Raw genomic sequence first — 13,262 nt, 5'->3', positions numbered from 1 at the left:
GAGGGGGTCATAAACCTTACCCACAGGCCAACGTCATGACAGCACACAGCCAAGACAACGCTGGAGTGGCTTCAGGACAAGTCTCTGAATGTCCTTGAGTGGCCCTGCTAGAGCGCTCAGGACTTGAACCCGATCGAACATCACTGGAGAGACCTGAGACTAGCTGTGCCTCGAAGCTCCCCATCCAACCTGACAGAGCTTGAGAGGATCTGCAGAGAACAATGGGAGAAACTCGCCAAATACAGGTGTGCCTGTATTTGTAATACATCTGCAAAAATGTCTAGAAACCTGTTGCTGCTTTGTCATTATAGGGTATTGTGCGTAGATTGATGAGGGGAAAAAACGATTGAATCAATTTTAGCATAAGACTAACGTAACAAAATATGGGAAAAGTGGTCTGAATAATGTATTTCCTCACTGGAGCACTTATTTTAAACAAGACTGATGACGCTGGTGGAAGAGAAACTGCAGGCGAGAGAAAGACCGTGAACAGAACAGCTATAGGGTCTGGAGACAGAGTGGAAAACATTCAGGAAGGAGCTTGCCAAAAGCAAACAGCTGGACACATCTGCGGTCACCGAGTTACCGCATTTGGAGAGAAAGAAGAGAAAAAGGGGGTTCTGGAAGAGGAGCAGGCCCTTTGGAGTGTAAGTGCTAGTGTAAATAAAATACCCTTTCTTTTGTTTGTCTGTGAGAAGCCTGTCATTGCTGGGACAGCTAAAGGGCCTCTCTCTCGCCCCCCTCTCCCTTAGAGAGCCATAGAGTGTCTTCTGCAGCCCAGGGAGACAGCAGGCAGGCAAGCTAATTGACAAATGCTTTCCTTTGTTTTACTGTGGCTGAGTAGCAGGGCCTATGGGCTGGTTCTGGCACCGCTGTGGAGGGACAGACAGCCACCCGCTGGAGTGTGGCACAACACGGGGTCTGAGGCACAGCCCCCCACTAACCAACTGTCTGTATGCCAAAACAAGGGCTAGTGTGTAGGTCAGCAGCACAGCATGTCCTCCATCTCATTACTGGTTCATTTGGTTGAACTGTAGTTGTTCAACCATACTGGTCCATGGAAATCACAAAGGGAACAGTAAACTGAACTCAAAGGAGGCAAAACCAAAACCTCTCCACCAACCTACTGTCCGATATGTGGATTGTTTCTGTTGGGCTCAAATATTTCTGATGGTGTGCACCAAACAATGCTGTTCACTTGTGTGTTTGACATTTTGCCTGAAACATCAAGTCTTTATAAAACAGGGGGCCTTTGTTGCTTGTGGCCTCAACTTTGACAAAAAGATGCAACCTACACAACAACATGCCAGCAGTGGGGTGGAGGTAAACGGCTCTTAACAAAGACCGGGTGGAGGAAGGACCTAGGCCAGGGACTCACATGTGTGGGCTGAGCTCGTAGAAGTTCCTGTTGCGATACTCCTCCACCTTCTCTGGTGTGAAGATAGGCAGAGACCTGTATGGGTTCATGGAGATCACCACACTGCCGATGTATGTCTGCAGAGAGAGAAAACAAGACATCAGGGTATGATATGCAGTAAGTAGTAGTGTTTAGACATTTGTGACAGTAGAGATCACCACAATACTGATGTGTTGGTGAGTGATTGACTGAGTGACTGAGTGACAGAGAGAGAAAGACGAGAGGGACTTCAGAAGCAGAAGTGACCGTAAAGTGTAAGAGTGAGAAAGAACAAGAGTTGATTGCCATCAGGGTGTTTAGCTAGATTCCTCAAGTGGTGTAGGAGATAGAGTAATGTTCAGAGAGTAATGTTCAGAGAGTAATGTTCAGAGAGTAATGTTCAGAGAGTTTCAATCTCAGGTTGGGCATACTGCTGTGGTGTCTGAAAGTGATAACATGCCCAGATCTGCTCTCAGGGAAGCACTGAGGTGAGAGGAGTTTAATTTCTGCCTCCCTCAGCTCTTCCCAGCTGTGAATTCCATCATGTTACATTTAATTAGGCATGCTGAAACCGGAGTGGAGGAAGCACAGAGACAAGAGACATAAAAGCTAAGGAAATATGTGTGGAATCCTGGGACGCGGTGGTAGGAGAACAACGCTTTGAGCAGTGGATGGGCAACAAAGGTTAAGTTGCCACAGAGGTGTCTGGTAGATGGATGAATGTAGGGGCAGAGGGTGGTGGGGGAAATTACTGTTTATATGAATGGACAAAGCAATTGATCATGACACTATTCATTCCTATGTGTAGACTCAACAGCGCATTGAAACCATAAGTCTGTTAAGATGGTGTCTCACGGAGACATAACATGCGCAGTTTGAACTACTCCAGGAAGTGACTTTGCAGGCTAGGTAAGTGCTGCCCCCTCATTGAGTATCTCAAGTTGAAGGCCGACCAGGGTACTGCAGGCTGCCATTAGCAACTTAATTATCCGTCTAACTTTTTCTGTGTGATTTTAAAATAAAATCAGTTCAAGGACATTCGTCAAATCAAATTTTTGGTCACATGAACAGAATACAACAGGTGTGACTTGACCGTGAAACACTTACTTACGAGCCCATTCTCAACAATGCAGAGTTAAAAGAAAAATATTTGCAAAAAAAATATTTAAAAAACAAGGCTATTTGAAGCAATTATTGGTACCGTGATTACGTTTGATTTTTTATTTCCGTGAAGATAGCAATATTTCCATTCACTATAATGGGGGGATCCTGTTTTCTGCTAACAATGCCTGCAGTACTGCGGTCGGTCTTGAACTTCCGTGGCTCCAAGGAGAGGGGGCAGTCGTTCTGAGACTTCTTCACCAATAGTGATGGCTGATATCAGACACTGAATTCAAGGAATTGGAACTGAGATTTAGTCGGAAGGAAAAAAATTGGTAAGCTTGGCAACATTAGCATAGCCGGTGCAATCTCTTCTGCTGTGTTTACGTGGTTTGAGGTAGATGGCAAACCGGATGTCATCGCTTTCAATGAGAGCACAACGGTAAATGCCGTCGAGGCTGGCGGTGAATGCCGTCAGTCGCCATGCCAGAGTTCAAATATTTAATATCTTTTGCCATAGCGTTGTTTTCTACCGGATGTTGGATTTGCACCGTTTGTTAAGTGAAATCACCATAGCAACATACCGTCGTGCTGGATTACTTTTGTCGTTACCGTCTTTCTAGCCTTGTTGTCCTTGCCGACTGGCATGAAGGTTTTTGCTTCCATTTTACATTTACATTTTAGTCATTTAGCAGACGCTCTTATCCAGAGCGACTTACAGTAGAGTGCATACATTTTATTACATTTTTACATACTGAGACAAGGATATCCCTACCGGCCAAGAGCAGACGCTCTTATCCAGAGCGACTTACAGTAGAGTGCATACATTTTATTACATTTTTTTTTACATACTGAGACAAGGATATCCCTACCGGCCAAACCCTCCCTACCGGCCAAACCCTCCCTAACCCGGACGACGCTATGCCAATTGTGCGTCGCCCTACGGATCTCCCGGTTGCGGCCGGCTGCGACAGAGCCTGGGCGCGAACCCAGCCCAGCCTGGGCGCGAACCCAGAGACTCTGGTGGCGCAGCTAGCACTGCGTTGCAGTGCCCTAGACCACTGCGCCACCCGGGAGATGTTTCCCTTGTCTAAATACAGCATTAGAGCATTCTCCATGTACAGTAAATCTTATACCTTTACATTCCGATTCAGAAAAACATGAACTTATGCACTTTGCAATTACTGCTCGGAGAATGTTAAGAATGATACATAACTACTTCATATTTGACATGTTCTGAGCTCTATGTTTACTGCAGTGTGTGGGTGACGAAAGTTATTACATTCTGAAAGAGCACCACGTAATCAGTCAAACATTACATTGACCACACTGCAATTTCAGTTGGTTCTAAACAACTCCTGATCCTCTTCACTTTCTCCTCTCTGTTATAATGGAAGGTATATAACACAATCAGAACAGGAGAGCCAGACCTTCTCCATGGCAAGACCACAACCTACAGCCGAAAAGTACATGGGAGGCATAATTCACTTTGTGGAGAAGCTGAGGACAAAGACAAATGGAGTGTGCAAAATAAAAACACTGTAGGGTTGCTGTTAGATGGCCATCAGATGTGTACAGAGCCATTAAGGCAATGTTAAGGAGGCCGCCAAAGGCCTTTTTAGTCTTACCAGGAAGATCTCTCTGGCCATTGATCTTATTAACTGAAAGCCAGAGTCAAAGTATGACCAACAATACTAGTAATCAGATGATAATAAATATGACTGTTAGTCCCATACAAGAGTGTGCAGTGGTGTCTCACAATCTCCCGCCTCACATACCAAAAAAAGGGGCAATTTCAAAGCTAGCTCTTTAAAGTTCAGCATGAAAGTTAGGCAGTGATGAGTTAATTACAGAAACAATTAAAAAGTATCCTTGCAGAACTTGTTAATTACAAGTCCAAAGAGGAAAATAAAATAGTTTCTCATTCGAAGCATCATAATCCAGACAGTCTAACAGTCTAATTAGATCTAATATATAAAAAGGCAATACCTTTAAGGGAATGTGTATAGTCAGAGGAAATGTCATGCCTAAATTTACATTAAAACTGTGTCTGTTAGGCTTGGCTCATCAAAACAGATGGATGACATCAGAAGGGATCATGGGCAAAATAAGGCTTGAAATGGTTAAAAGTTTGATATTTCCTGCAGTAATGAGATAATTCCATCTAAATCCCAGGAACACAAAACCAAGGAGGGGATGTTGTGGGCAGGGTGTCATGTGACACTAGGGGTTGGCATGACAACTGGTAAGGGATGAAAAGACCAAGCAAGAAAGAAAATTGACAGCATAATAACAAGGGACACTGACCTGATGGGCCAGCTAGGGATTAGTAGCTAAATGTAGGCTGCAGCTGGCCAGCCAGTCAGGCAGGTTAAACCACTCCTGGCTAGGCCACTAGTTGAGGAGGAAGGATCCACCCAAATGTTATTATTACAGACTAAGACCAACCATATGCTTTAGACCCACCTCTATGTTACTGACTGACCACTCTGTATGTTTCCACTCCGTACTCAGCTGTTGCATTGCTGAAAATAACTTAGAGAATTAAGCTTTTTGTGCATATGGAACATTTCTGGGATATATTATTTTGGCTCATGAAACATGGGACCAACACTTTACATGTTGCGTTTAGATTTTTGTTCGGTGTATGAACTGTAACTCAGTAAAATCGTTGCGTTTAGATTTTTGTTCAGTGCAGTTTGACATCTCATTTGTTGAGAGTCAATACAACACATTCTGAATTTACAGCTTGTGACAGAGAAATTTGAGGAAAGCTAAGATGTCAAACACATATCCCCACAGGAAGCTGTATGAACTCAACTAGAATATCATGAAGCCGAGGGAGCCAGCCAATCACAGCTCAGTATGGTAACAACATTCTCTGGGCTCTGGCTTGGCACTGTCCTAGTCAGTAGTGGAGAGAACCAGAGCAATAATCATAAAGGCTGACGTCTGGATACGCTGACCCACAGAGATGTAGTGTTCCTGGGACCAGAGCCCTGAGCCAGCCTCTCTATTCCAGACACGGGTTCAAATATACAATTTGAAATAATTAAATTATTTGAAATCATCAACATCATGTCTTTGCTTAATTGATCTTACAAGACCAATAGAATAGTCCTAAAACTGCAAACCCTTACCATCTGGCACTCCAGGCAGGCAGGAGCAAAAGCGCAAAGTAATTGAAACATTTCAAATAGTATTTGAACCCAGGTCTGCTCCAATCATTCACTCCCCCTCAAGTGAAGCAGCCACAGAGCCAGCTCTCCAGAGTCATCCCTGGAGCTTTGGATGTTCTGCCTCATTTGAGACATCTACATTCTTCAGTGATGTGATTTATTTATTGGTAAACTCAGGGCTCTGTGGTGAGGTTGCTGTATCTGTGCCACTGTTTAAGGACTAAAATTAATAGGTTTAAGCACATAGCTAGCAGTGAGTTTAGTAACAATGAATTATGTATCTGCAGAAGTAGACGGCTTGTCTGTTTGTCTAGGCTAAATGAAAGCATACACTTTTAGCGAAATTGAGGGAACAAAAATAAAGCTGAACCACAGCATTGAGACTAACTGGGTTTTGTCCCAGCAGCCTCACAGTCAAATACATTTGAATATTTGCATACATTCAAGCATCAAGTACATTTAATACACACACACATACTGAGTTTAAATGTATTTGGCTAAAGTGCATGTAAACTCAGTTTTTCACAATTCCTGAGATTTAATCCTAGTAAATATTCGGTTTTAGGTCAGTTTGGATCACTACTTTATTTTAAGAATGTGAAATTTCAGAATAATAGTAGTGTGATTTATTTCAGCTTTTATTTCTTTCATCACATTCCCAGTGGGTCAGAAGTTTACATACACTCAATTAGTATTTGGTAGCATTGCCTTTAAATGGTTTAACTTGGGTCAAACGTGTCAGGTAGCCTTCCACAAGCTTCCCACAATAAGTTGGGTGAATTTAGGCCCATTCCTCCTGACAGAGCTGGTGTAACTGAGTCAGGATTGTAGGCCTCCTTGCTCGCACACGCTTTTTCAGTTCTGCCCACAAATTGTCTATAGGATTGACGTCAGGGCTTTGTGATGGCCACTCCAATACCTTGACTTTGTTGTCCTTAAGCCATTTTGCCACAACTTTGGAAGTATGCTTGGGGTCATTGTCCATTTGAAAGACCCATTTGCAACCAAGCTTTAACTTCCTGATTGATGTCTTGAGATGCTGCTTCAATATATCTATATCATTTCCCTTCCTCATGATGCCATCTTTTGTGAAGTGCACCAGTCCCTCCTGCAGCAAAGCACCTCCACAACATGATGCTGCCACCCCCAGTTAACTTAGTGTATGTAAACTTCTGACCCACTGGAATTGGGACACAGTGAAATAATCTGTCTAAACAATTTTTGGAAAAATTACTTGTGCCACGCACAAAGTAGATGTCCTAACCGACTTGCCGAAACTATAGTTTGTTATAACACAAGACATTTGTGGAGTGGTTGAAAAACTAGTTTTAATGACTCCAACCTAAGTGTATGTAAACTTCCGACTTCAACTGTACATACTCATTCAAGGGTTTTTCTATATTTTTTTTATATTATCTACATTGTAGAATAATAGTGAAGACATCAAACTGAAATAACACATATGGAATCATGTAGTAACCAAAAATAGTGTCAAACCAAAATATATTTTATATTCCTCAAAGTAGCCTCGATGACAGCTTTGCACAATCTTGGCATGCTCTCAACCAACTTCATGAGGCAGTCACCTGGAATGCATTTCAATTAACAGGTGTGCCTTGTTAAAAGTTAATTTGGAATGAACTTTTATGTAACTTATTTCCTTAATGTGTTTGAGCCAACCAGTTGTGTTGTGACAAGGTAGGGGTGTTATACAGAAGATAATCTTTTACCAAATAGGGCTAAGTCCATATTATGGCAAGAACAGCTCAAATAAGCAAAGATAAATGACAGTCTCATTACTTTAAGACATGAAGGTCAGTCAATCAGGAACATTTTAAGAACTTTGAAACCATCAAGCGCTATGATGAAACTAGCTCTGATGAGGACCGCCACAGGAAAGGAAGACCCACAGTTACCTCTGCTGCAGAGGATAAGTTCATTAGAGTTACCAGACACAGAAATTGCAGCCCAAATAAATGCTTCAGAGTTCAAGTAAGACATCTCAAGAATCAACTGTTCAGAGGAGACTGTGGGAATCAGGCCTTCATGGTCGAATTGCTGCAAAAGAAAACTACTACCAAAGGACACCAATAAGAAGAAGAGACTTGCTTGGGCCAAGAAACGCAAGCAATGGACATTAGACCGGTGGAAATCTGTTCTTTGGTCTGATGAGTCCAACCCCCGTGTCTTTGTGAGATGCAGAGTAGGTGAACGGATGATCTCCGCTTGTGTTGTTCCCACCGTGAAGTATGGTGGTGGTGTGATGGTGCTTTGCTGGTGACACTGTCAGTGAATTATTTAGATTGCAAGACACACTTAAGCAGCATGGATACCACAGCATTCTGCAGCGATAAACCATCCCAACTGGTTTGAGCTTAGTGGGACTATCATTTGTTTTTCAACAGGACAATGACCCAACACACTTCCAGGCTGTGTACAGCTTCTACCCCCAAGCCATAAGACTCCTGAGCAGCTAATCAAATGGCTACCCAGACTAGATGAGGGAGAACTTACGTAGATCTCATTGTGGTCGAAGCGTTTTCTCAGGTTCTCGATGAAGGAGTCTTCGTTGAGGGGTTCTAGCAGGACCATGTCCCCCACCCCTATCATGTTGTCTAGAAGTGACGTCTTCACCTCCATTTTGGAATCAGCAATCCCCCCTGTAGAGAAAAGTAACACATTTAATACATTATACAGACAGAGTTGAAACAAGATAACATGGATGTGCCTACAATATTTGGTAGCAAAAGTATGTAGTTGCTTCAGATGACATTATCATCTGTCAGTCAATGCATAACTCTAGAACTTCTGTCATTATTGTTTAGGTGAACGCATTACTCTTTAGACAAAGTATGATTAGGCACTCATCCTCGTGCAGTGGCAATCTAATGTGGAATAGTGATACACAGGAGGGCTTGATTGGCAGTCCACCACCTTATAGAAGTCTATAGCCTCCCATGTCCATAGTCCACTTCTAGTAGTCCAGCTGTGGTCTGTCTGGATGATTCGTGTCAAGGACAGTCCGTCAGTGCCCCTTCCGACCCATCGCGCTCCAGAACAGATAGCGTGCTACCTGCTGATCCAATTTCTGTAATCCCCTCACATTAACTTGCCTCATCCAGGTCCATCATGGTATTTGACTTCTACAAATGGCCGTCTTAGACTGCTCTGCATAGTGTGAAATGCATGTCTACAGAACAGTGCTGGTTTCCCCAGAATGATGGCAGCAACTATGTGCAGTACAGTGTGATGCAGGTAAAAACAAAAAATGTTCACAGCTTGTTTACAGTTAGTGTGATAACTATGCTAATATTACAAGAGTCACCTTTGGAAAAACACAAGCCCAACCAACCTAGAATCCCATGTTTGTGCATCGTGGTAGGTTGTTACTGCTGATCTAAAGGACTGGGTTAAAACGGGAGAACTGTAGACAACAGACGATGGGCATGTCGCTTCACCCCGGCCCCTCTATTACAACAACGCACAGAGTTTGGGGTACAGCAAATCCCCGATATAAAGGCCTTGAATGTGGCCCTAGGCCTCTTTATCGTCAGCCCTATAGCGCTAGGATTAGTGTCCACAGGGGACAGGGAAAGAGGCAGAAAAACCGCAACCCCCAGCAGTGTCTTTGTCTCCTGATCTCTCCCCTGCTTTCTAAATATTACCCAGGGTTTTATCTGGATCAAAAAGGGGCTTAGTGGGCGCATAGCAAAACAATGAAAAACAGCCCCACACCATTATTCCTCCTCCAGCAAGCTTTACAGTTGGCACTATGCATTGGGTTAGGTAGCATTCTCCTGGCATCCGCCAAACCCAGATGATTCGTCCGTCGAACTGCCAGACGGTGAAGCGTGATTCATCACTCCATAGAACGCGTTGCCACCGAGTCCAATGGCGGTGAGCTTTACACCACTCCTGCCGAGGCTTGGCATTACACATGGTGATTTTAGGCTTGTGTGCGGCTGCTCAGCCACGGAAACCCATTTCATGAAGCTGCCGATGAACAGTTATTGTGCCGACGTTGCTTCCAGAGGCAGTTTGGAACTCGGTAGTGAGTGTTGTAACCGAGGACAGACGATTTTTACGCGCTTCAGAACTCAGCGGTCTTGTTCTGTGAGCTTGTGTGGCCTACCACGTCGTGGCTGAGCCATTGTTACTCCGAGACGTTTCCACTTCACAATAACAGCACTTACAGTTGACCAGGGCAGCTCTAGCATGGTAGAAATTTGACGAACTGACTTGTTGGAAAGATGGCATATCACGGTGTCATGTTGAAAGTCACTGAGCTCCTCAGTGAAACCATTCTGTCAATGTTTGTCTATGGAGATTGCATGGCTGTGTGCTCGATTCTATACACACACACACACACCAGTCAGCAACAGGTGTGGCTGGAATAGCCGAATCCACTAATTTGAAGGGGTGTCACATACTTCTGTGTGTGTAAAAGAAAGGAAGTTGCCCTGCGCTCCCCAGGTTTTGTGCCTCGGAGGTCATTTCAACCATTTGAACCCGAATCGGGTCTTTACTTTCAGATTTTGTCAGTGTATCCCATATGGCCCTTTGGTAAAAAGTAGCACGCTATATAGAGGATAGGGTGCCATTTGGAACGCAGCCTCAGTTTGAGGAGCAAACCCAACCCTGCCTCTCTCAAGCAAAGCAGACGTTCATGGCCCACCCACAAGTCAAGTGTGAGGTCCGTTCATCGATTACATAATTCACAGAGGAATCTCTCAAGTCCACTGTGTCGAGTCCACCGACTCGAAGGATTTCAACATGCAGAGGGAGCAGCCAATGAAACGGGCCCAAACCAAACCGCCGCTGAACAAACACAGCCAGCTCAAAATAAACTCTGCGGGATATGTTTAGAACTGTTTGTTATTGGCTGATCAAGAGCTCCTCTGGAGACCTCAGGCTTTCAGGTCCCACAGAGACAGCAGTTTTAGTTTCAGCTGCCTTTCCTGTCCAGGGACCATACTCATAAAACAGAGTAGGAGTATTGATCTAGGATCAGGTCCACCCTCTAACTCATTCATTAGGACTTTAAAGGCAAATCTGATCCTAGATCAGTACTATTACATTAAGATGCTATTGAGAAAAAGGGCCCAGAACTAAGTCAACAAGTGCTTGTAATGCAAACACATGAGGCTTAATTCATAGTAACCTGTAAAGATTTCTGCAAAAACGACATAATCCAATATCTGTTGGGAAAAAATCTGACTGCTCTGTTGGGAAAAACAATTCCAACTAGGGATGCAAGATATCGCTATCGGACGAAAAATGACAACGTCGGTATCAGCGCAACATCTAGTTTAACGCCGATGTTAAAAACCGATGTCAGCGCTGCCGTGCATACCTATATAACGTAGGTACATGACGTAATGACACCACGTACAATTTTGCGCTACACGTGCAACACAGCATTCCTAACCTAGCCCACAATGTCTTCTGTGTGGATCGAGCATTCAACAAGTTGAGCAGTCATTTGAAAGAGCAAGAACATTTTCAGCGAGACAACTCAAAGGCGAAATCCATTAAAGCCAAGAATGGAATTCAGTGCCCTTGACAATCAACCGTTCTCTGTAGTGGGTGATGTTGGCTTTCGCCGACTGGTCGAGCACCGGTACACACTACCAAGTGCGTTATTTTTCAGATGTTGCCCTACCGGACTTACACAGGAATAGAGTCACTGCTATTAGCTTCACGACATACAGTTGAAGTCGGAAGTTAAACATACACCTTAGCCAAAGACATTTAAACTGTTTTTCACAATTCCTGAGATTTAATCCTAGTAAAAATGCCCTGTCTTTGGTCAGTTAGGATCACCACTTTATTTTAAGAATGTCAGAATAATAGTATAGAGAATGATTTATTTCATATTTTATTTCTTTCATCACATTCCCAGTGGGTCAGAAGTTTACACATACTCAATTAGTATTTGGTAGCACTGCCTTTAAATGGTTTAACTTGGGTCAAACGTGTCAGGTAGCCTTCCACAAGCTTCCCACAATAAGTTGGGTGAATTTTGGCCCATTCCTCCTAACAGAGCTGGTGTAACTGAGTCAGGATTGTAGGCCTCCTTGCTCGCACACGCTTTTTCAGTTCTGCCCACAGTTTATCTATGGGATTGAGGTCAGGGCTTTGATGGCCACTCCAATACCTTGACTTTGTTGTCCTTAAGCCATTTTGCCACAACTTTGGAAGTATGCTTGGGGTCATTGTCCATTTGGAAGACCCATTTGCGACCAAGCTTTAACTTCCTGACTGATGTCTTGAGATGTTGGTTCAATATATCCACATAATTCCCCTCATGATGCCATCTATTTTGTGAAGTGCACCAGTCCCTCCTGCAGCAAAGGACCTCCGCAACATGATGCTGCCACCCCAGTGCTTCACGGTTGGGATGGTGTTCTTCGGCTTGCAAGCCTCCACCGTTTTCCTCCAAACATAATGATGGTCATTATAGGCACAAACCTGTGTCTGTCTAGCTATCCAGCTCTATATAATATAAGGTCCCAAAGTTGACAGTGCATGTCAGAGAAAAACCCATGCAGTCGAAGGAATTGTCCGCAGAGCTCCGAGACAGAATTGTGTTGAGGCACAGATCTGGGGAAGGGTACCAAAATATTTCTGCAACACTGAAGGTCCACAAGAACACAGGGGCCTCCATCATTCTTCAATGGAATAAGTTTGGAACCACCAAGACACTTCTTAGAGCTGGCCTCCCGGCCAAACTTAGCAAGAACACAATGATCACTGACAGAGCATTAGAGTTCCTCTGTGGAGATGGGAGAAACTTCCAGAAGGAAAACCATCTCTGCAGCACTCCACCAATCAGGCCTTTATGGTAGAGTGGCCAGACGGAAGCCACTTTTCAGTAAAAGGCACATTACAGCCCGCTTGGAGGGCAGTAAGAAACAAGATTCTTGGAGGACAGTAAGAAACAAGATTCTCTGGTCTGATGAAACCAAGATTGAACTCTTTGGCCTGAATGCCAAGCATCACGTCTGGAAGAAACCTGGCACCATCCCGACGCCAGCATCATGCTGTGGGGATGTTTTCAGCGGCAGGGACTGGGAGACTAGTCAGGATCGAGGGAAAGATGAACAGAGTAAAGTACAGAGAGATCCTTGATGGAAACCTGCTCCAGAGCGCTAAGGACCTCAGACTGGGGCGAAGGTTCACTTCCCAACAGGACAAGAACCATAAGAACACAGCAAAGACAATGCTGGAGTGGCTTCAGGGACAATTCTCTGAATGTCCTTGAGTGGCCCAGCCAGAGCCAAGATTTGAACCCGATCGAACATCTCTGGAGAGACCTGAAAATAGCTGCGCAGCAACGCTCCCCATCCAACCTGAGAGCTTGAGAGGATCTGCGGAGAACAATGGGAGAAACCGCAAATACAGATGTGCCAAGCTTGTAGCGTCATACCCAAGAAGACTTGAGGCTGTAATCACTGCCAAAGGTGCTTCAACAAAGTACTGAGTAAAGGGTCTGAATACTTATGTAAAACATTTTATTTCAGTTTTTATACAATTTGCAAACATTTCTAAAAACCTGTTTTTGTTTAATCTACACACAATACCCC

At 44.0% G+C, this 13,262-nt stretch overlaps 1 protein-coding gene across 3 annotated transcripts in view; it reads right to left on the bottom strand.

Annotated features, from left to right (window-relative positions):
* Positions 1-13,262, bottom strand: part of LOC139538910 (unconventional myosin-Ib-like) — a 136,312-nt gene that overhangs the window by 109,429 nt on the left and 13,621 nt on the right. For all 3 annotated transcript variants that reach the window (XM_071341476.1, XM_071341477.1, XM_071341478.1), the window contains exons 2-3: positions 8,191-8,336; positions 1,379-1,494 (exon numbers count right to left, since the gene is read on the bottom strand). In XM_071341476.1, coding sequence (XP_071197577.1) covers positions 1,379-1,494; positions 8,191-8,316 — 242 coding nt within the window. In that variant the 5' untranslated portion in view covers positions 8,317-8,336. The remainder of the gene's footprint in view (positions 1-1,378; positions 1,495-8,190; positions 8,337-13,262) is intronic.

This window comes from Salvelinus alpinus, chromosome 14, assembly GCF_045679555.1.
Source record: "Salvelinus alpinus chromosome 14, SLU_Salpinus.1, whole genome shotgun sequence".
Classification (NCBI taxonomy): domain Eukaryota; kingdom Metazoa; phylum Chordata; class Actinopteri; order Salmoniformes; family Salmonidae; genus Salvelinus; species Salvelinus alpinus.
Note: the sequence above shows the minus strand (reverse complement) of the source record. Positions and strands in the feature narration are given on the sequence as shown.